Raw genomic sequence first — 23,250 nt, forward strand, 5'->3', positions numbered from 1 at the left:
TATCCTTCAGAGTATACCATCATCTGATAAATCACTTCATGCAACGTCCATTGAGTCTTGGGTCTTAATCCGGACCTAAAATATGCGAAGATTTTTCTATAATCACTGTTACTTATATTTTCTTTGAGCACCCATATGCATCACAGTATACTCACAAGTCACCAGAAATTTTGATACACTGAAAATTGGATATTTGGTAAAGATATAATTGAATGCCGGCGTACTGAATAACCATAAACTTGCTAGCTGGAAGACCGTATAACTGGTAACTGAGGTAAACTAATAACCATAAAACATGATAACTGCTTTTGTACTTTCTGATAAGGTTATTCTCTAATATGTACTGCTATACATTGTATCCCACTTTCAATATCCTCTCAAGTCTCATTTGTTACCAACTTGTACTCCATAATTATACCCCAATAGGTGATCATATCCTCTAAGACCTTGGGTTTTTCTTGTCACTTGGGCATTCGATACGTATGGAATTCGATAAGAACATGAGGTTAACTATTTTTCTAAGATTCATGGCACGATCTAGAGTAGAAAGAAGTGGAACAATCCCGAATGTCTTGGTAGTTAACCGTTTATATGAGTGGCCAGCACACACATATAAAGGAAATTCCACTGGACACGGCTTTATAGACTCCCTATAAATCTTGAACCTAGTGCTCTGATATCAAGCTTTGTCACACCCCGAACCTGGGCCTGGACGTAACACGTCACCCGGTGCCTGACTACATGCAACCGAGCGAACCAACTGGCTGGCTGAATCAACATGTGATATCATAACATACAGAATGCGGAAGATAAACTAAAGCATGCTGATATACGGAAAGTTTGGATGATATAAATCAAAGTGCGAAAATACTAATACAATTCTGAAATATAATTATAGCCAACATAGCTTAATATGAAAATCCTACGACTCTGTCTAGTTGTTACTCTAGTCTATGAAGCCTTTAATGAAGTACTGAAAACATTGACTGTTTGAAAATACTGAAGACTGTAAGGTAATGATAATGCCCCAAAAGAACTGGGGATCACCAAATAGCTGGTACGAGAATCCTAGTGCTCTGAATCGTTAACCTCTAAATTACTTGCATCGTATCAGTACATTTGAATTGCACTGGTATGTAATGCAACTGAAAGAAAGAATTATAAATGCTGAAACTGAAACTAATTGATAACTAAGAATTGATAATTGATAACTGAAATGATAACTGATAACCGATAACTGATAACTAAATTGATAACTGATAACTGAAATGATAACTAATAACTCACTACTAAAAAATTGGTCTATGGTAACGGTTGAAAAACCGTTTCCATAGACTGTCAAACCGTTGCCATAAGGATATTGGAACGGTTTAAAGACCGTCACATCAGCCGGCGTGCCCATAGGTCTACTGGAACGGTTCTTGCAATGGTTTGCATCGTCGTGACAGTAGATACGTCTATCGCAACGGTTTTCCCTTTCTCTGTTGGAACGGTTATCTTCTTCAATTGGAACGGTTTTAAACGGTTACTATATTGTTTATACAACGGTTTTTAACCGTTACCATATTACTTAAAGCAACACTTATGTAAGCTATTGCTACGGTTATGTTGGATATAGCTACGGTTTGTTTAGGCTATCGTAACGGTTATATTTGTATTTGGAACGATTTGTAGATCATTTTGAAACATTTCATGGGACCTATTGCAACGGTTTACATTATCTACTGGAACGCCATTTGTGTCATATTGCAACGGTTCTGGTAGGCTATTGTATCGGTACAGTTAAAACTAAAATATAGCACCTGTTATAAATAAATATTTATACATATAATAAATTATAATAACACTCAAATTTAAATACAACATAAAATGAAACTATTATTAATACAAAATTATCCATCAAACAAATAATATCCATAAAGCAAATGTTCTACCCCATGAGTGCGTAAGTTTAGTACATTTCAAGAGAGTAAATAAGTTCAAAAATGTTGCTAACAAAAGATTCCTAGAACATTTATCTATAACAATTCAAAATTCATTTCAAGTAAGGTCTAGTTCTTCATCGTCTTCATCATCTATTTCTTGAGCTACTCCACCTACAAAAGAGGATAAATAAAGTTATTACCCTTCAAGCATGTGAATATTCCACCAAATTGGCCTGGAACCAGCATGTGACCCATTAAAAACTCACCTTCTAGTCCTCGAATTATAAGTATTCTTGAATGCATCTATCGACATCTAAACCATTTTAATTGTAAGGCTTATGATTCTTTTACTTCTGATTCTTTTGACAACTAGGTGCAACATAGTATAAAGTAGTTATAGGGTTAAAACTAATTTTAAATTCAACAAGATTTGAACCATAACCAACCTAGTTGCTTCAACCAAAACAGCTAGCAACTGAAGCAATTACCAAGATAGGTATATGCTAGATTACATTATTACATTGAGTCTGTAATTCTTTATACAACCTAGTTTGGTATATTCGGAGTTTGGTATATTACATTATAGTATTATACCAAGATAGGTATATTCTTTATACAACCTAGTTTGGCATATATGGGCAGCAAAATGGATTTTACTTCTGATTCTTTTGACTCAGGCACCAAAAAATAATTATGTTAAAACAAGACAAGAGATTCTGGATGCAATTACCTTGTGAGGATCGGAGTTCCAATATTTAAGATCTTTAAAGTGAGATTCCGGAATATCTACTGGACTATTCTCCATTCGAAGCTCATCATTCTCATAGGATGTGAAGTGAGTTGTCTTCAATTGACTCTTATACTTTCTCCAAGCACTACAAACTGATTCAAAAACCCATTGTTTCGCCTCGTCAGGAATGTCAAAAACATGTACAAGTTATAAACACCTTCAGCAGTTTAAACACCTTGGAATCGAAAAACTCTGGAATAAAACCCAGAAAGAGAGACACAGAAAAAGGTAACAAAAAGGTGGTGCATAGAGATTCCACAAAACAAAATGACGAGGACTCTATTCTTATGCACAGCTTGACCAAGATACATGCTTAATCAACTATACATAATCGGCAGCAAAACCAGCTCAAAAATTAATCAGACGCTACCTCATACATCAAACAAGAAATCCATAAGCAAGGAACTGGATATCAAACAAGAAAACCATACTCAAGGCATATCAATTCAGGGATCGTCTAAGAAACTGGATCAACTGAAGAATACCAATAGAATTACCAGAATCTAGATGTGTTATTCACATCAAACCATGAAGCTAAATTAAGGAAAGGGAGATTTTGTGCCACACCCCAAAATAACGTTACTTGGCATGTGGAGGTAATGTGATTTTTAATACCAATAAAGATTCAGTAGAAGAGTAGACTACTACTGCATTCTTTTAGATACCAATCCTTTCTCCTATGCATGGATGTAATGAACAAATGATGGATGAAGATCAAGAGTATGTGATAATGGACTAAGATTATGCAAACTCAGGTTTCAACTGGGTATACTATTGAAGACGGGTAGAGCAGATTAGTTTCTAGTCTACATAACGAACAAATAAGCACAAAAGAGGATCATATACTTAAAGAACATTACAGCCACGAGTAAATCATATAGGGTATACACCCAAGAGATCAACACCATAAGTTTACATTAACCTCTATTTTATTCAGGAAAAAAATGGAGCAGTACATCCTCCCAAAATCCTCCATAAAGTGAAGAAACAAAAATTAAACTCAAACCACAAAAATGAGATATCCCACATAATCGAAGAGTAGCCTGTAAATTCTACATGCACTATACAAAATACCTATAATTCTCGAATTAGACACCGGTATCGTCTAGGGATAATATAGACAGAAAAATTGACCTAAAACTAAGCTGAAGCTACCAGAGCGATTTGAGTGAAAATGAAAGCAGGTCTGTAGCCCATGACATTCAAGCCACCCTCATCCACGCCAAGAAAATGATAGATTCAAATAAGTTATGAAGAGGGGATGACTAATGATGGAATTGAGTCAAATATATACAAAAACCACCAGCAGACTAACAAACTAAGGTAACTCTTTGACTACCAAATTTTTTGAATATAGGGAACCCAAGCTAACTATATAAGTAAAATAATCAAAACATCTAAACTAAATAGGATGAAGAAAAATTACCTGTTCATTTGCACTCGGAGGAAGTCCACCCACATAAACTCGCCTTGGATGTCTAGTTGCCTGAGAAATAAGCACTCTCAGAAAACCAAAATGTTGCCTATATAAAAGAAATCAGTAAGTACCTGGAACAGCAGGAGCACCAGGTAACAGAGCAGAAGTAGGAGGTGCCATGTCAAACCCGCTGATCCTTTTGCTACAAGCATAATCAGTATGAACGGTTAGAGAAACGCTAAAACAAACCACAGTAACTGACTCCGCCCACCCCCCCCACCCCCCGAAAAAAAAAAGAAGAAGAAACCTATAGTATTACTAGTATTGTTAAAAAGAAAAAGAATGAACAATTAAATTATCTTCACCAACGAAATTATATTATCTTCACCAACATAACTAGTAATGTTATATCAACAATTTCCGTCCCCAACTGAGTCTCTTTCAATTCATCCAAGCTACTAGGTACTAACTCATTTTTACTAATGTGGGTGTCCGAGCTAGCTTGACGCACCTCCACTATTTAGGTACCTGCATTCTTCCAATAATACAGGTACCGGTAACTATGGCTAACATGGCTTAGATCGATGGAGAGAAATCAACAAAAAAAATTATCTGTTGAAATTTGAACCCCAGTCATCCGTTGTCTTTGTTTCAACTTCATCGACTTACACACCCTCGGTGCTCCAAGATCTTAGGTCAATTAATTGTCCTTTTATAATAACTATCATAACCAATCTCTTCTACCCTCACCACCCCTCACCAGAGGGAGTGTCCCAATTTCTCAAACTAGTTATCTACCAGAAGAGTGAGGATATTCTAGCTCAACCTGCTGAATAAAAAGATCAATGCTAATGAAGGAACTAATATTACATGCATGAAACTGATTATTCTACGGGAACCAGAATTGCACTCATAGCTGTAATCAGACAAATAATTTTCGGATTAACAGCTACTACTACTACGCCTCAATCCCAAACAAGTTGGGCTCGACTAAAAATAAAATGTCCCGGACCACCATGAGTGCAATTCTGACTTCCTCAACATAACCAAAGAAAAAAAGTGCCATAGTCTATGTAATAGAGAGCAATCCCAAAGGACTGCCAATTATCAGTTTTTCGTGGACAACAGAGAACTTACCTTTTGGAGCGTGAACGAGAGCGAGATCAAGAACGTGATCTTGATCTATGACCAGATTTTCCCCTTGAGTGAGATCTGTGTCCACGCCTTTCCTCTCTATCTTTGTCATAGGATTTTGACCTGTGTCTATCTCTTTCCTCTCTATCCTTGTACCTGTGTCTATGACCTTCCTCTCGCTTTCTCTCATAAGACTTTGACCTATGTCTATGTCTCTCATCCCTATCTCTATCTCTATCATAATCTTTCTGCCATCCCCGCCACCACTATACCTCCCACTCCGTACAGCAACAAGCTCACGTACGACACCATTTCCTTTTTGCCTCTGATTCCTCAAGCTTTTCGTTTTCTCTAAAATTGACTGTAGATACAGATATCTCAAATAAGAAAAGAATTTGCAGATAAACCTAGAACCAACATCAAAAAATCAAAAGCTTGAAACAAAGAAAGAAAAACCCAAAGAGAAAGCAACCAAAAACAAAAAAAGATGGCTAACAGAGGAAAAAGTATAAGAATTTACCTGCAAACTGCACCAGATGAAGCAACAGATCTAAGGTTACCACCTGAAAATCCAAAAGAAACGCTAGACAAAAAAATTGTTGATAAATTTGTTACCTTTCTATTTAAAAAACCCAGATAAAAGAACAATCAAAACAAGAAAAGCATACAAAACGAATCACCTCTTAACAATAATTAATTTGGGAATTTGGGGAAGGAGTGCGGGAGAAGTGCCGGAGCAGCAACTGTCCTTGAAGAAGTGCCGGAAAGACCGCCGGAACTGTCCTTGGGGTTTTGGGCTTTGTGAATTCTAGGGTTTGATTATTATGGTGGTCTAATGAAGATGCATTTGATGAAACTCGGCCATTAAACTCGGCAAAGATGAAAAAGAAAAAGATCAGAGAGGCGATTTTGGGTGAATGGACGAGGAGCTCCGGTGTTTCGACGACGGAGTACGTTTGGATACAATACTGGGGATACGTTTGGGACTTTGGGAGTTAGGCCAGTAATGTTAGAAATTAAAAAAATAAGAAAATGATATGTCACTAATTAGCTTGGCGGGCCACTAAAGTTTTCAGCGGAAAATACGAGGTAAATGAATACCCGTTTCCATAGAATCTTTTTCCCGAAACCGTTGCCATATACATTTCTATTGGGACGGTTAACAAATCCGTTGCGACACAAAACTCTATGGAAACGATTTTGTTACATTTGCAACGGTTTGAGGTATAAAGTGTGCTGATACCTCCCAAATTCTATTGTAACGGTTTGAACCGTTACTATATCACCTCTATGGAAACGGTTTGTGAACTGTTACCAAAAAAACTGTTCCCATAGGTCTATTTTCTAGTAGTGACTGAACTGAACAAAGGAAGCAAGGATATGAATACTCCCTCTTCTAAATGATGAACAACCTGTTTATCTTAATATTAAACTGCAGCCTTAGGCCCAATATATATATGTGCACAACTGCGGCCTCTGGCCTAATTATACGTATACATAACTGTGGCCTCAGGCCCAAAGATGCATAAACTCCGGCCTCAGGCCCAAAGATGCATAAAACATAAATTGCGGCCTCAGGCACAAGATGCACAAAGCATTAACTGCGGCCTCAGGCCCAAATACAGGTGCTCAACATTTGGGATTTAAAATGAGGAACTGAGATCATACTGCAATACATGATAGTGAAATACTGAATCACACTGAGTTACATGATACTAGAATACTTGATCACACTGAGTTACATAATACTGGAATGCTGAATAGGACTAGACTGAGACATATATTCTTGAACTGATTATGAACACTGAAACTTCAACTGTTTATGTCATACTGAGTAATCTATACTATGACTTGGGAGCATCAAACCCAAGTCTATATTGAATACGCACTGAGCTCACAACGTTCAGAATGAAAGTCATGAACGAGTTATGAAGCTAGAGAGTAGAAGTTCTACAACTATTCGTAAAAGAAAATAGTGTAGGGAGAATCATTAATATTTCCAAAAACAGAGAGTTATCTTCACATACCTTAACTTCCTGCTCTTGATGGTAATACAATGTTTGTCAACTCTTTCAACTTTAATCTATAACAATAAAAGTCAAAGGAATTCCATATTAGCTGTGATACTCATGTTTTGGACACTTAAGCATTTTATCAAACACTTGATGAGAATAAAGCTTCATAGTCCATATTAATGGTGTTTCTACACCCAATAACCTATTCTCTTGCTCCTAGATAAATTATAAAGTCTCAAATGGTTATAATCAACATCATTCTTCATCACCCATAAGGTAAACAACACCCTTAACAAATAATCAACAATCAACAACCCAAACCTATAATGCGTTCATGTTTTTCTATCAAACCCATCAAATCATATCTCATGAACTAGAGTCTATAATCATTAATCCAATGCTAGAATAAATTAGAGGGTGAAGACATTACCTTTTTGAAGTTCAATCCCCTTGAATTCGAGAGGGTTCCTTCTCTCAATAATGATGTCCCAATCGAATATCTAATGATATGGAGGGTTTACCCATGTTAATAAGATGTTGGGAAATTGAAATTAACTTAGAATCACCATTAGAACTTACCTTGGATGGTGGAGGGACCTTTAAGGAGTTAGGCTTTTGAGAGCTCCCCTTTCAAGAGCAAGTTTTTGTATTTTGGGGGTGTGAGGGACGAAGTAGGGCTTTAAAATGACCCCACAAGTGCGCCCTTGTGCACCTGAAGGCCTGACGGCGCACCTGACCATGCAAAATGGCAGTAGCACTGCCATAAGTGCGCGGTCGCGCACGTGACTCTCTGGGCGCGCACCTGGGCGCGCATATTGTGCATTGCTCTGTAAAACGCACATAACTTTTTGCACAGAGATCCTTTCGGGCTCCACAATATATTGTTGGAAAGATATTCAAAGGCCTACAAATTTTTGTTTGGAGTTTTCCTAAATTTGTCATACATTTTCACTAAATCCTGTTGGAAGACAGACCTTTTGTAAGCTTAGTCGATTTTGTTGAATCTTATGTACCTCACTCTCCATCTTGATTCTAAAACAACTATTTCTAGCCATACTCATCCCAATAGAACTTCACATGTCTATTACTACTTATTTAACACGTCCATACCTAAGCCAAATTTATGGGGTGTTACACGGATCCTGTCCAAGCAGTAATTTAAAGCCAATAAGGCCTACTACGTCATGCAGCCCGATAATCACATAATAATAATGATGATGATGATGATGATGATGATGATGATGACGACGACGATGATGATGATGATGATAATGATGATGATGATGATGATGATGATGATGATGATGATGATGATGATGATGATGATGATAATAATAATAATAATAATAATAATAATAATAATAATAATAATAATAATAATAATAATAATAATAATAATAATAATAATATGGCCTGTTGTGTCGTGCAACCCGATCCACAATAACACTCATCAACTCAGCCCTCAAGCCCACCCGAGTCATCAATCTCTCAAATCTCAAGGGCTCACAATCTCGTACTATTCAACCCAAACAATGATAACATGTGATGTAACAGTGAATGATAAACAGAGATATGATATACAAATATAGAATCATGACTAAGTATATAATTACAGTTAAAACAGGTAACTCAAAACAACAGAAGTAACCTCATTAGGTCTCAACCGAATAAGCACATAGCCTAAACATGATTTCTAACATGAATCACAACTCAACAACTCTAACAAGTAGGGATTACACAGATAAAACAAGACTTGATATCAAAACAGTACAAACATCAACCCAGATCATGATTACCACGGTGCATGCCCACACGCCCGTCACCTAGCATGTGTGTCACCCCAACATAACACAAATAACACATTTTCCAGGGATAATTACCCTCAATTCCAAGTTTATAAATATTACTTACCTCAAAACGCGCGAATCAGTACTCTAACAAGCCCTTCCCACGCGTATTGGCCAGCAAACGACTCGAATCTAGTCACAAATAACTCAATATTAACAAATAATACCTTAGGAAACAACTTCAAACAATAAAGTTCGATCTTTATCAAAATCAAAAAGTTAATTCAAAAAGTCAACCACGGGCCCGCACCTTAGAACCCAACAAAATTCACAAATTCCGAATACTCATTTAATTACGAGTCCAACCATACCAAAATCATCCAATTCCGAACTCAAATCAACCTTCAAATATCCATTTTTCATTTTTGAAAAGTCTATACAAATCCCCAATTTCTCTACTCCAAATCACCAAATAAATGATAAAAACAAGGAAAGAATCATGACAAATGAATAAATCCGAGTCAAAAATACATATCCTGATCCAAGACGTGAAAATACCTTACAAAATTGCCCAAAAAAAAGCTCTACAACTCAAAATATGATATAATAACTCTAACCCTCGAAATGAGAATTAATATAGCCTGCCCAGTTATTCCTCTTCGTGAACGCAGAAGTTTTCTCGCGTTCGTGAAGCACAAAACACACCAGCTGCCAAAACCTCCTATGCAAGCGCAATGCCCAGGTCACGAACGCGATACCTCACAGTGCTACTCCTACGCGAACCCGTCCCCTTATCCGCAAACATGAAGGCTTAAGGCCTGGTGCCCAAGCCGACCTCTCTCTTCTACGCGAACCCAGCTCCACTCCCGTGATCGTGATGCACTGTCCCTCTAAACCTTTGCGAATGCGTCACCTTCTTCGTGAATGCAAAGAACAAAACCACCTGCTACTAAATAACACTACGCGAATGCGACCACTATGTCATGATCCTGAAGAAGGATACACTAGACATGAGATCAGCAGCTCCTCAAGACCAAAATGAAATCGAACTTGATCCGAATCACACTCGAGGCCCCCGGAACCCCATCCAAATATACCATCAGGTCCTAAAATACGATAGAACTTAGTCGAAGCCTCAAATCACATCAAACAATATCGAAATCATGAATCGCATCCAATTCACGCCTAATGAAATTAATGAATTTCCGACTTCAAAACCAATGTCGAACCATATCAAATCAGTTCCAAATGACCTCAAATTTTGCACACTAGTCCAAATAACACAAGGACCTATTCCAACTCCCTGAATCAAAATCTGAATTCTATATGAATAAAGTCAACTCTCGGTCAAACCTCTCAACCTTCCAAACCTTCAACTTTCCAACTTTCGCCAATTCAAGCCAAAACGACCTACGGATCTCCAAATCAATATCCGGACATATGCCCAAGTCCAAAATCACCATATGAAGCTATTAGAATCATCAAAACTCCATTCCGAAGTCGTCTACACAAAAGTGAAACTCCGGTCAACTCTTTCAACTTAAGGTTCCAACCTTTGGACTAAGTGTCCAAATTCACTCCAAAATTTCTGTGAAACCAATCCAACCACCCCGGTAAGTCACATAGCCACAAATGAACATAGCAGAAGTGATAAATAGAAGAACGGAGCTACAATATACAAAACGACTGGTCAGATCGTTACAGTATCTTACCTAAGACTTCTCTATACTATATCAAATGAACTTGAACGGCCCGTTCAAAATTAATTTGATACGTATAGCTTAGAAGAAGGCTAATAGTTGGATCTTTGTACATATCTTCGTTCAGAGGCCAATTCAAGATTTCAAATTTATGGGAATTCTAATCGTTTTAAGTTACTGGGTTCTAAATAATAATTTATACATAGTCGATGAATTCTTTAAGACAAGTACAAAGTTCGAACCAAAGCTACTGAGTTTTGCCGATCCCGCTCCCTGAACTCTAGCTCTGCCCCGGTCTTCGTCGAAGAGCTTCTTTGTTTTATTTGCAATCTCATCAACTACAAAATCTTTTTTCTACAAGACTAGTCTTAGGATACGCGCTTTGCGCGTGGATCTATATCAATAATTTTGTTTTTTTAAATTTACGTAAATATTATTAAATTATGTATTTGAGGTATTAACCAAAAAATTAAAGAAAAAGATACAAATTCTCAAAAATGATAGGTGTTAATCTCATTCAGCTAGCTTAATAAATAAAGAAATTCTACTTGAAAGAAGGTTTTATTATACGTCTAATTATGATTTATGTGAATTTTTATGTGGAATATCTTATTATTATCATTATTATTATTATTATTATTATTTTATTATTATTGTTACCTAATTCAATAAACAAGTAACACAAAAATACTTTTACCACAATTCTTCAAAGATGGCAATACAAATTAAAGAATTTGAATCATTTGGTCTGTTAAAAATTTATGAACGAAGAAGAGGTTGATAAAAATAAGTCACAAGAGACTCTATTTATGAGAAAATTATGACTCCCATAACAAACTTCATGACTTAAATTAATGTCGTATAACAAGATTTCTCAACAATGCAAGTGGATTCATAACACTTTGTAGATTATTTCTTACAAGGATCTTAATTAAGGAGATCCTAGTTAGGAAGTGCACTGCACAATCGCAAAAGCAGTTCCCTAACAACTTAATTATACAATAGAATTAAATAAAATAAATATGTAACTACTTTCTCAACATAGAAGAATGAAGCTTCCTTAAACTGAGCAACAAATGGCAGCTCAAATTTTGATGGAGTCCACAAGTAGGGCATTAATGTGAGGTTTTAAGACCTTTTCCGGATGAGTGTATCCATCTAGATTGTGTATATATGTAACCTCAACAATACGAGCAAGATTGAGAATACGAGATAAAAACTCTGTAGATACAGGAGTGGGCTTAAGAATTCCTTCATTAAGATCCTTCCATGCTGCCTCTGCCATTTCTTGAAATTTAACCATTGCCTCTTTTGTTGATACATCATAATCTCTCATGCAACACTCAATTCCTGTTGCTATTTGTCCCCTACTTTTCTCAACCTATAAAGGCAGATAGATTAAGGGTTAGCTTTAATATGCCTCAATAACATCGCAACACTTATAGTTTGTCAACATCTCATATAATGATATAATATCGTGAGATACAACTCATACCTCGTACGTTGCTGTGTCATCAATAACTCGGCATATAATCACACTAGCTTCAAGAATTTTAGGATTCTTTGACAACCACTCAAAATCCTGATCCGTAGTAGACTTCATACCCAAGTATGATGTTGTCGCAAGGTAGTAATATGTAGTAGTTGCTAGTGCATTGCTTAGGTATTCAGAAACAGGTGGCATATATCCTTCAATAAACCATGTTGACTCAACATTATAATTTCTTACTACTTCTTTCATCTGTGAATACAAAACACATATGTTCAAGTGTTAGAAATTTCGGATTGAATTATATCAAGTTTCTGATTATTAAAAGACACACACAAGGTAAAACAAAGTGAGAAATGGATTAAGGAGAAAATGTATTTTGATAGTTAAGTTGCTCAAACATACTCTTTCTATTGCATGGCAGACAATATGAGATCTTCCAGCACTAGACAATTCCTTTTCATAATCCTTGTATAGATCTAGAATAGCTTTATAACTGATTTTCATGTAATCAGGAAGCCGTTCAATTTCATTGATATCCCATCTGCAAGATGACAAAATTAAGATAAACTCATGCATTTTGAAAGAGCACAATTATAATGAGTGAAGTTCGTCTTAATCTTTTCATGATGACATTCACTATTAAGGAATATCCGAATAAGTGAATTTATCAAGTTCATACCTTTGTATGGCATCTGTGTATGCCTCAAGTTCTTTAACTGTACCATAAGCATCAAAGGTGTCATCGACAATCGAAATCATTGATATGGTCTTAACGAGCATGACGCGCGCTTGAGAGTATTGAGGCTCAAAATAAACTCCTAATGCCCAAAAGTAGCATTCAACTACTCTATCTCTAGCATATGGAAGTGTTGTTACAAAATCCAAATCTTTCCACCACCTGCAGCATAACAAATTAACATCAGTACTTGAGAAATGGTCAATCAAAAAGGGTTCATCGTTTTTATTTATCGCACCTTGATACTTCAGCAAGTTCTTGTTTGTGCAACATCTGGAGCAAGTTGAAATCCAATTTGGCAAATTGAAGTAACACATTAATTTTTGATTGTTCCTTCTCATAGATTGATGAGATGAAGAATCGGGTCTCGACTCTAGGAACGCCCTTGTGCAAACATTGCTCAAGGGCATGTGTCACTAGCTCCCTAAGTGGAGATTTCAAATGTGGAGCTGCAGATTCAAGATGGATAGTGGAGAAAGCAAGTGCGTCTTCTAAGATATCGTCAGCATGAGTCCTTACATGTGAAGCTTCATACAAGTTCAATAATCCTAAGACATCACTAGCAAGTGACTCCTTGAATTTGCCATTTTCATCTTGGAATTTGCTGAAAATTTCTGATTTTCAAGAAGGAATACACAATATTAAACTTCCGGTAAATTTTAACAACAATATTAAAGGCGTGCTCATGATGAACTTACCAGGAGAGATGTTGAAACCATGTTGCCTAAGCAATCGAAATTGAAGTGCAGAAGTGCACAAATCATCAAAGTTTGAGTTTTGGTGGTAAATCTGATCCAAAATGTCATCAATTTCTTTCTCAAAGTGGTAGGCTATGCCAAGGCGTTCAATAATGTCAATTAAATTCAATCTGTCAGCCAATTTCCTTCCAGTGGCTAATAACATACTCCTTGTTTGTTCCTTCAATGGTTCAATCTCTTGACCATACTTTTCTGCCATCTATTTATAATGTATTAAAAAAGATAACTAAAATTAGCAAAACTAATGTTGTTCAATAAACATAAAGAAGAAACTAACCATGCTTGAAAGAAAATATTATATATGAAGAAATTTATAAATTACCTGATTGTCAATGGAAAATGAAAGGAACTGATCACCCCACAGACTAGGAGAGAAGTCAGCCACGGGGCGAACAATCTCTTCTTCGTAGTTGCTAACTGCTGCTGAGGCCATTGCTAATTAAAAAGATAAACAGAATGTTTTGTTATTCTAAGGAAGAAAGAGAGGAACTTGATCTCAATTGTTGAAAACTGATGACTAAAATGGAAGAGAATGGAGAAGTATATATAGTGGTGAGAGACACAGCCAATTCTCTCATTAATCTTTTTAATGTAAACAACTTGATCACATCGAAACGATGTTAAAATCATATTTTATCTGATCAAAATTAGCAGCTAATCATTCCACAGTTGCCTTACTTGACTTTATACTAGCTAGTCTTCACTCACTAGGCAGCAGCCTTATTTGTCCATAAATTATTTGACTGTAGCAGTAGCCTTTTGATTCATTGTTGGCGTCTATATATGTGGGGTCTGCTCATCCTTACGATAAGCTGGTTAACATGAAAAACAAATATTCGCATTATGTATTTGCACCAAAATAAAAAATGAATGCAAAAAACGTTATTAAATTGAACAAATAGTTGTATTCAGCATGCGGACACTAAATTGGGTGTTACAACGAAGCTTGGATGGGGTAATGTTGCTTGAACCCTAGGGCAAACTGTTGCTTACCCTCTTGATATCATCCGTTGAACAATGCAGATGTGCGCCGTGAAGAATAATGTTGCTTCAGTTGTTACTGGTTACTGGAAGGCAACGCTAAAGTATAATGGTATTGTCGATGCATTCAACAAAACTATTCAGAGTCCATAAAAATAAATATAATTATATATATAGTTGTAATATATGTAAAATTTATTTATAATGTGATTTTCCTTTGAGCTGGGGGTCTTTAAGAAATAACATCTCTACCTTTATTAGGTAGGGGTAAGGCCTGCGTATATTTTATCTTCCCCAGATACCACTTGTGAAATTTTACTCGGCTTGTTGTTGTTGTTGTTGTCACGTATAATGTGATTTGTGTATAGATAATGTGGTTTCCTAAAAAAAAATATTACTTGAAGAATAACAAAAGATCATCGTACAATTACTACGCGAGAACAAAACAAACCAAATTCAATTGAGGATTTTCTTAGAGAATACACACACATACATATAACACATATATATACACGTTAATGCGTGAGTGTGCTGAAAGAGAACACACGGACAGAGTTTCCTCAATACAATACTTGTTCCAAATAACTAATTGACATTTAATAATGAAATCACCATTAACACTATTTGCTATCCAAATACCATAAATCATACAAGAATAATAATATTTATAGTGACTGTAAACACATAATATCGCTACTTTTAGGACAAGTTATATAGTTTTGTTACTTTGTGTAACGACCCGGTCGGTCGTTTCGAGAGTTACAGCCTCGTTCCCCCATTTCCTTCTTCTTTTGTGTTCTTCAGCTAAATTATCATATACCAGGTTAGTTGGTTTGGGTTCCGAGTAGTTTCAGAGTGAATTGAGACACATAGTCTCTTAATTGAAAGCTTAAGTTGGAAAAGTTGACCGGAAGTTGACTTAAGTATAAACAACCTCGGATTTGAATTTTTATGTTTCCGTTAGCTCCATCAGGTGATTTTGGACTTAGGAGCACGTCCGGAATGTGATTTGGAGGCCCGTGGTAGAGTTAGGCTTGAATTGGCGAAAGTCAGAATTTTGGCAATTTTGGCCGGCAGTGGAAATTTTGATATCGGGGTCGTATTGGATTTCCGAAAGTTGGAGTAGGTTCGTGTTGTTATTTCTGACTTGTGTGCAAAATTTGAGGTCATTCGGACATGATTTGGTGGGTTTCGGCATCATTTGTGGAATTCGAAAGATTAGAAGTTCTTAGGCTTGAAACCGGGAGTAATTCGGTATTTTGATGTTGTTTTGAGTGATTCGAAGGTTCGACTAAGTTCGTATGAGGTTTTGGGACGTGCTGGTATGTCAGGTTGTGGTCCCGGGGGCCTCAAGGTGATTTTGGGTAGTTATCGGATTATTTTGAGTTGAAGAAGTGCAGCTGAAGATGCTGGTTCTGGTGTTTCCGCACCAGCGGTAGGGAGCCCGCAAGTGCGAGCCCGCATAAGCGAAGTAGGTGTCGCAGATGCAGCCAAGGAGGAGCTGGGCAGGATCCGCAGGTGCGAAGATATTCCCGCACCTGCGAGGGCCGCAAATGCAGGCAGATGGGCGTAGGTGCATTGGGAGGCCGCAGGTGCGATGGATTCCTGCACCTGTGATGGACGCAGATGCGGTCTTGGAGCTGCAGGAGCGGAGGCTCAGATTTTAAGTGAAATCTACACCTGCGATAGAATTTTCGCAGGTGCGGCGTTGCAGAAGCGACCTGTGGACCGCAGGTGCGGTATTGCTGGGCAGAAAAGCACCAGCCCGAGGTTGTCTTTCATTTTCAATTTTGGACTTGAGGAACTCGGGAGAGAGGCGATTTTTGAAGGCTTTCAAGGAGCAACATTGGGGTAAGTGATTCTAAATGGTATAAATTTCGTGAATCCGTGGCTTTATTCATCATCTAATTAGGGATTTGAGCTAGAAATTTGGGGGTTTAGGTCTTGAGAATTGGAGAGTGGACTTTGGAGATTTGAGTGACCAAAAGAGGTCGGATTATGATAAATTTGGTATGGTTAGACTGGTCAGTGAATGGGCTTTCAGGTTTTGTGACTTTTGTCAGATTCCAAGACGTGGGCTCGGAGGCCAGGTTTGAGACGATTTCTGATTTTGGTTAAAATTTGGTATTTTTCTCGTGGAATTGGTTCCTTTAGCGTATATTGATCCTATTATATTGCTTGTGTCTAGATTATGGACGTTTGGATGCCGATTTGAGAGGCAAAGGCGTCGCGGAGTAGGATTTTGGCTTGGTTTGGGGTAAGTAACGCTTTCAATCTTGGTTCTGACGGTTTGAAACCCCAAACTATGTGTTATGTTATTAGTATTGAGGTGATGCACATGCCAAGTGATGGGCGTGCGGGCGTGCACCGTGAGAACTGTGACTTGGGTGATTCCATGGCACCATTTAGTGACTCTATCCCGTTGATATCCATGCTTTCATCGTGTGATAAAGTAGTTGAGCTGTAAATCATGCTAGATATCATGTTTAGGCTTTGTGCCGGTAATGTTTGGACCCTTAGCGGTCATTTCTTGCTCTCATCTCACTAGTTTTCATTTAATATTCGACACTCAGTCATGATCATGCATTTTTATATCGTATCTCAGTCTCAGTTATTTATTGATTCACCATATCATTGTTTTGGGTTGTTTTCATGACATTGTGAGCCCATGGAGAGACTGGAGAGGTTGATGACTAAGTGAGGCCGAGAGCCTGGTTATGAGTGACAGTATGGGATCGGGCTGCACGCCATACCAAAATCATCCAATTCCGAACTCAAATTAACCTTCAAATATCCATTTTTTGTTTTTGAAAAGTCTATACAGATCCCCAATTTCTCTACTCCAAATCACCAAATAAATGATAAAAACGAGGAAGGAATCATGATAAATGAATAAATCCGAGTCAAAAATACATATGCTGACCCAAGACGTGAAAATCCCTTAAAAAATTTCCCAAAACCGAGCTCTACAACTCAAAATATAATATAATAACTCTAACCCTCGAAATGAGATTTAATATAGTCTGCCCAGTTATTCCTCTTCGTGAACGCAGAAGTTTTCTCGCGTTCGTAAAACACAAAACACACCAGCTACCAAAACCTCCTATGCGAGCGCAATGCTCATGTCACGAACGCGGTACCTCACAGTGCTACGCCTACGCGAACTCGTCCCCCTATACGCAAACGTGAAGGCTTAAGGCCTGGTGCCCAAGCCGACCTCTCTCTTCTACGCGAACGCAACTCCACTCCCGTGATCGTGATGCACTGTACCTCTAAACCTTTGCGAACGCATCACCTTCTTCGTGAATGCAAAGAACAAGACCACCTGATACTAAATAACACTACGCGAATGCGACCACTATGTCATGATCTTGAAAAAGGATACACTAGACATCAGATCAGCAGCTCCTCAAGATCAAAATGAAATCGAACATGATACGAATCACACTCGAGGACCCCGGAACCCCATCCAAATATACCAACAGGTCCTAAAATACGATATAACTTAGTCGAAGCCTCAAATCACATCAAACAATATCGAAATCACGAATCGCACCCCAATTCACGCCTAATGAAATTAATGAATTTCCAACTTCTAAAACCAATGCCGAACCATATCAAATAAACTCCAAATGACCTCAAATTTTGCACACTAGTCCCAAATAATACAAGGACCTATTCCAACTCCCTGAATCAAAATCCAAACTCTATATCAATAAAGTCAACTCTCGGTCAAACCTCTCAACCTTCCAAATCTCTCAACCTTCCAACTTTCGCCAATTCAAGCCAAAACGACGTACGGATCTCCAAATCAATATCCAGACATATGACCAAGTTCAAAATCACCATATGAATCTATTATAATCATCAAAACTCCATTCCAAAGTCGTCTACACAAAAGTGAAACTCCGATCAACTCTTTCAACTTAAGGTTCCAACCTTTGGACTAAGTGTCCAAATTCACTCCAAAATTTCTGTGAAACCAATCCAACCACCCCGGCAAGTCACATAGCCACAAATGAACATAGAAGAAGTGATAAATAGAAGAACGGAGCTACAATATACAAAACGACTGGTCAGATCGTTACAGTATCTTACCTAAGACTTCTCTATACTATATCAAATGAACTTGAACGGCCCGTTCAAAATTAATTTGATACGTATAGCTTAGAAGAAGGCTAATAGTTGGATCTTCGAACCAAAAAGAATAAGCAATCGACAAGTGATTCAGCGATTAAACTATTTTCTGGGCACCATATATTTTCGATTGATACATAATTTTTACTTCTCCCCCTCTCTTTTTCCCTGCATTCGAACAAATAATATTTTATTGGTTCTGACTTCCAGTGTGTTGTGATATAAGTTTTGTTTTGTAAATATCTTCGTTCAGAGGCCAATTCAAGATTTCAAATTTATGGGTTCGGGGTTCTAATCGTTTTAAGTTACTGAGTTCTAAATTAATAATATGTACATAGTCGATGAATTCTTTAAGACAAATACAAGGTTCGAACCAAAGCTACTGAGTTTGGCCGATCCCGCTCCCTGAACTCTAGCTCTGCCTCTATCTTCGTCGAAGAGCTTCTTTGTTTTATTTGCAATCTCATCAACTACAAAATCTTTTTTCTATAAGACTAGTCTTAGGATACGCGCTTTGCGCGTGGATCTATATCGATAATTTTGTTTTTTTAAATTTACGTAAATATTATTAAATTATGTATTTGAGGTATTAACAAAAAAATTAAAGAAAAAGATATAAATTCTCAAAAATGATAGGTGTTAATCTCATTCAGCTAGCTTAATAAATAAAGAAATTCTACTTGAAAGAAGGTTTTATTATACGTCTAATTATGATTTATGTGAATTTTTATGTGGAATATCTTATTAAAATTATTATTATTATTATTATTATTATTGTTACCTAATTCAATAAACAAGTAACACAAAAATACTTTTACCACAATTCTTCAAAGATGGCAATACAAATTAAAGAATTTGAATCATTTGGTCTGTTAAAAATTTATGAAGGAAGAAGAGGTTAACAAAAATAAGTCACAAGAGACTCTATTTATAAGAAAATTATGACTCCCATAACAAACTTCATGACTTAAATTAATGTCGTATAACAAGATTTCTCAACAATGCAAGTGGATTCATAACACTTTGTAGATTATTTCTTACAAGGATCTTAATTAAGGAGATCCTAGTTAGGAAGTGCACTGCACAATCGCAAACGCGGTTCCCTAACAACTTAATTATACAATAGAATTAAATAAAATAAATATGTAACTACTTTCTCAACATAGAAGAATGAAGCTTCCTTAAACTGAGCAACAAATGGCAGCTCAAATTTTGATGGAGTCCACAAGTAGGGCATTAATGTGAGGTTTTAAGACCTTTTCCGGATGAGTGTATCCATCTAGATTGTGTATATATGTAACCTCAACAATACGAGCAAGATTGAGAATACGAGATAAAAACTCTGTAGATACAGGAGTGGGCTTAAGAATTCCTTCATTAAGATCCTTCCATGCTGCCTCTGCCATTTCTTGAAATTTAACCATTGCCTCTTTTGTTGATACATCATAATCTCTCATGCAACACTCAATTCCTGTTGCTATTTGTCCCCTACTTTTCTCAACCTATAAAGGCAGATAGATTAAGGGTTAGCTTTAATATGCCTCAATAACATCGCAACACTTATAGTTTGTCAACATCTCATATAATGATATAATATCGTGAGATACAACTCATACCTCGTATGTTGCTGTGTCATCAATAACTCGGCATATAATCACACTAGCTTCAAGAATTTTAGGATTCTTTGACAACCACTCAAAATCCTGATCCGTAGTAGACTTCATACCCAAGTATGATGTTGTCGCAAGGTAGTAATATGTAGTAGTTGCCAGTGCATTGCTTAGGTATTCAGAAACAGGTGGCATATATCCTTCAATAAACCATGTTGACTCAACATTATAATTTCTTACTACTTCTTTCATCTGTGAATACAAAACACATATGTTCAAGTGTTAGAAATTTCGGATTGAATTATATCAAGTTTCTGATTATTAAAAGACACACACAAGGTAAAACAAAGTGAGAAATGGATTAAGGAGAAAATGTATTTTGATAGTTAAGTTGCTCAAACATACTCTTTCTATTGCATGGCAGACAATATGAGATCTTCCAGCACTAGACAATTCCTTTTCATAATCCTTGTATAGATCTAGAATAGCTTTATAACTGATTTTCATGTAATCAGGAAGCCGTTCAATTTCATTGATATCCCATCTGCAGGATGACAAAATTAAGATAAACTCATGCATTTTGAAAGAGCACAATTATAATGAGTGAAGTTCGTCTTAATCTTTTCATGATGACATTCACTATTAAGGAATATCCGAATAAGTGAATTTATCAAGTTCATACCTTTGTATGGCATCTGTGTATGCCTCAAGTTCTTTAACTGTACCATAAGCATCAAAGGTGTCATCGACAATCGAAATCATTGATATGGTCTTAACGAGCATGACGCGCGCTTGAGAGTATTGAGGCTCAAAATAAACTCCTAATGCCCAAAAGTAGCATTCAACTACTCTATCTCTAGCATATGGAAGTGTTGTTACAAAATCCAAATCTTTCCACCACCTGCAGCATAACAAATTAACATCAGTACTTGAGAAATGGTCAATCAAAAAGGGTTCATCGTTTTTATTTATCGCACCTTGATACTTCAGCAAGTTCTTGTTTGTGCAACATCTGGAGCAAGTTGAAATCCAATTTGGCAAATTGAAGTAACACATTAATTTTTGATTGTTCCTTCTCATAGATTGATGAGATGAAGAATCGGGTCTCGACTCTAGGAACGCCCTTGTGCAAACATTGCTCAAGGGCATGTGTCACTAGCTCCCTAAGTGGAGATTTCAAATGTGGAGCTGCAGATTCAAGATGGATAGTGGAGAAAGCAAGTGCGTCTTCTAAGATATCGTCAGCATGAGTCCTTACATGTGAAGCTTCATACAAGTTCAATAATCCTAAGACATCACTAGCAAGTGACTCCTTGAATTTGCCATTTTCATCTTGGAATTTGCTGAAAATTTCTGATTTTCAAGAAGGAATACACAATATTAAACTTCCGGTAAATTTTAACAACAATATTAAAGGCGTGCTCATGATGAACTTACCAGGAGAGATGTTGAAACCATGTTGCCTAAGCAATCGAAATTGAAGTGCAGAAGTGCACAAATCATCAAAGTTTGAGTTTTGGTGGTAAATCTGATCCAAAATGTCATCAATTTCTTTCTCAAAGTGGTAGGCTATGCCAAGGCGTTCAATAATGTCAATTAAATTCAATCTGTCAGCCAATTTCCTTCCAGTGGCTAATAACATACTCCTTGTTTGTTCCTTCAATGGTTCAATCTCTTGACCATACTTTTCTGCCATCTATTTATAATGTATTAAAAAAGATAACTAAAATTAGCAAAACTAATGTTGTTCAATAAACATAAAGAAGAAACTAACCATGCTTGAAAGAAAATATTATATATGAAGAAATTTATAAATTACCTGATTGTCAATGGAAAATGAAAGGAACTGATCACCCCACAGACTAGGAGAGAAGTCAGCCACGGGGCGAACAATCTCTTCTTCGTAGTTGCTAACTGCTGCTGAGGCCATTGCTAATTAAAAAGATAAACAGAATGTTTTGTTATTCTAAGGAAGAAAGAGAGGAACTTGATCTCAATTGTTGAAAACTGATGACTAAAATGGAAGAGAATGGAGAAGTATATATAGTGGTGAGAGACACAGCCAATTCTCTCATTAATCTTTTTAATGTAAACAACTTGATCACATCGAAACGATGTTAAAATCATATTTTATCTGATCAAAATTAGCAGCTAATCATTCCACAGTTGCCTTACTTGACTTTATACTAGCTAGTCTTCACTCACTAGGCAGCAGCCTTATTTGTCCATAAATTATTTGACTGTAGCAGTAGCCTTTTGATTCATTGTTGGCGTCTATATATGTGGGGTCTGCTCATCCTTACGATAAGCTGGTTAACATGAAAAACAAATATTCGCATTATGTATTTGCACCAAAATAAAAAATGAATGCAAAAAACGTTATTAAATTGAACAAATAGTTGTATTCAGCATGCGGACACTAAATTGGGTGTTACAACGAAGCTTGGATGGGGTAATGTTGCTTGAACCCTAGGGCAAACTGTTGCTTACCCTCTTGATATCATCCGTTGAACAATGCAGATGTGCGCCGTGAAGAATAATGTTGCTTCAGTTGTTACTGGTTACTGGAAGGCAACGCTAAAGTATAATGGTATTGTCGATGCATTCAACAAAACTATTCAGAGTCCATAAAAATAAATATAATTATATATATAGTTGTAATATATGTAAAATTTATTTATAATGTGATTTTCCTTTGAGCTGGGGGTCTTTAAGAAATACATCTCTACCTTTATAGGTAGGGTAAGGCCTGCGTATATTTATCTTCC

At 36.7% G+C, this 23,250-nt stretch overlaps 3 protein-coding genes across 3 annotated transcripts; all 3 read right to left on the reverse strand.

Moving 5' to 3' along the window:
* On the reverse strand, positions 2,055-8,045 carry LOC109234718. The gene is made up of 8 exons (XM_019400782.1): positions 7,971-8,045; positions 7,294-7,349; positions 5,787-5,885; positions 5,270-5,673; positions 4,264-4,334; positions 4,142-4,201; positions 2,656-2,807; positions 2,055-2,096 (listed from the first exon to the last, which is right to left on the reverse strand). Exons 1-7 carry the CDS (start codon positions 8,043-8,045, stop codon positions 2,772-2,774), a joined length of 801 nt encoding a protein of 266 aa, XP_019256327.1. The 3' UTR covers positions 2,055-2,096; positions 2,656-2,771.
* Positions 11,639-14,285, reverse strand: LOC109234155 (5-epi-aristolochene synthase-like). Its single transcript, XM_019400020.1, has 7 exons — positions 14,077-14,285; positions 13,695-13,953; positions 13,235-13,610; positions 12,940-13,158; positions 12,663-12,801; positions 12,264-12,509; positions 11,639-12,149 (listed from the first exon to the last, which is right to left on the reverse strand). The coding sequence occupies exons 1-7, from the start codon at positions 14,185-14,187 to the stop codon at positions 11,853-11,855; spliced, it is 1,647 nt and encodes a 548-aa protein (XP_019255565.1). The 5' UTR covers positions 14,188-14,285; the 3' UTR covers positions 11,639-11,852.
* Positions 19,864-22,509, reverse strand: LOC109234156 (5-epi-aristolochene synthase-like). The gene is made up of 7 exons (XM_019400021.1): positions 22,302-22,509; positions 21,920-22,178; positions 21,460-21,835; positions 21,165-21,383; positions 20,888-21,026; positions 20,489-20,734; positions 19,864-20,374 (listed from the first exon to the last, which is right to left on the reverse strand). Exons 1-7 carry the CDS (start codon positions 22,410-22,412, stop codon positions 20,078-20,080), a joined length of 1,647 nt encoding a protein of 548 aa, XP_019255566.1. The 5' UTR covers positions 22,413-22,509; the 3' UTR covers positions 19,864-20,077.

This window comes from Nicotiana attenuata, chromosome 11, assembly GCF_001879085.1.
Source record: "Nicotiana attenuata strain UT chromosome 11, NIATTr2, whole genome shotgun sequence".
Lineage (NCBI taxonomy): Eukaryota > Viridiplantae > Streptophyta > Magnoliopsida > Solanales > Solanaceae > Nicotiana > Nicotiana attenuata.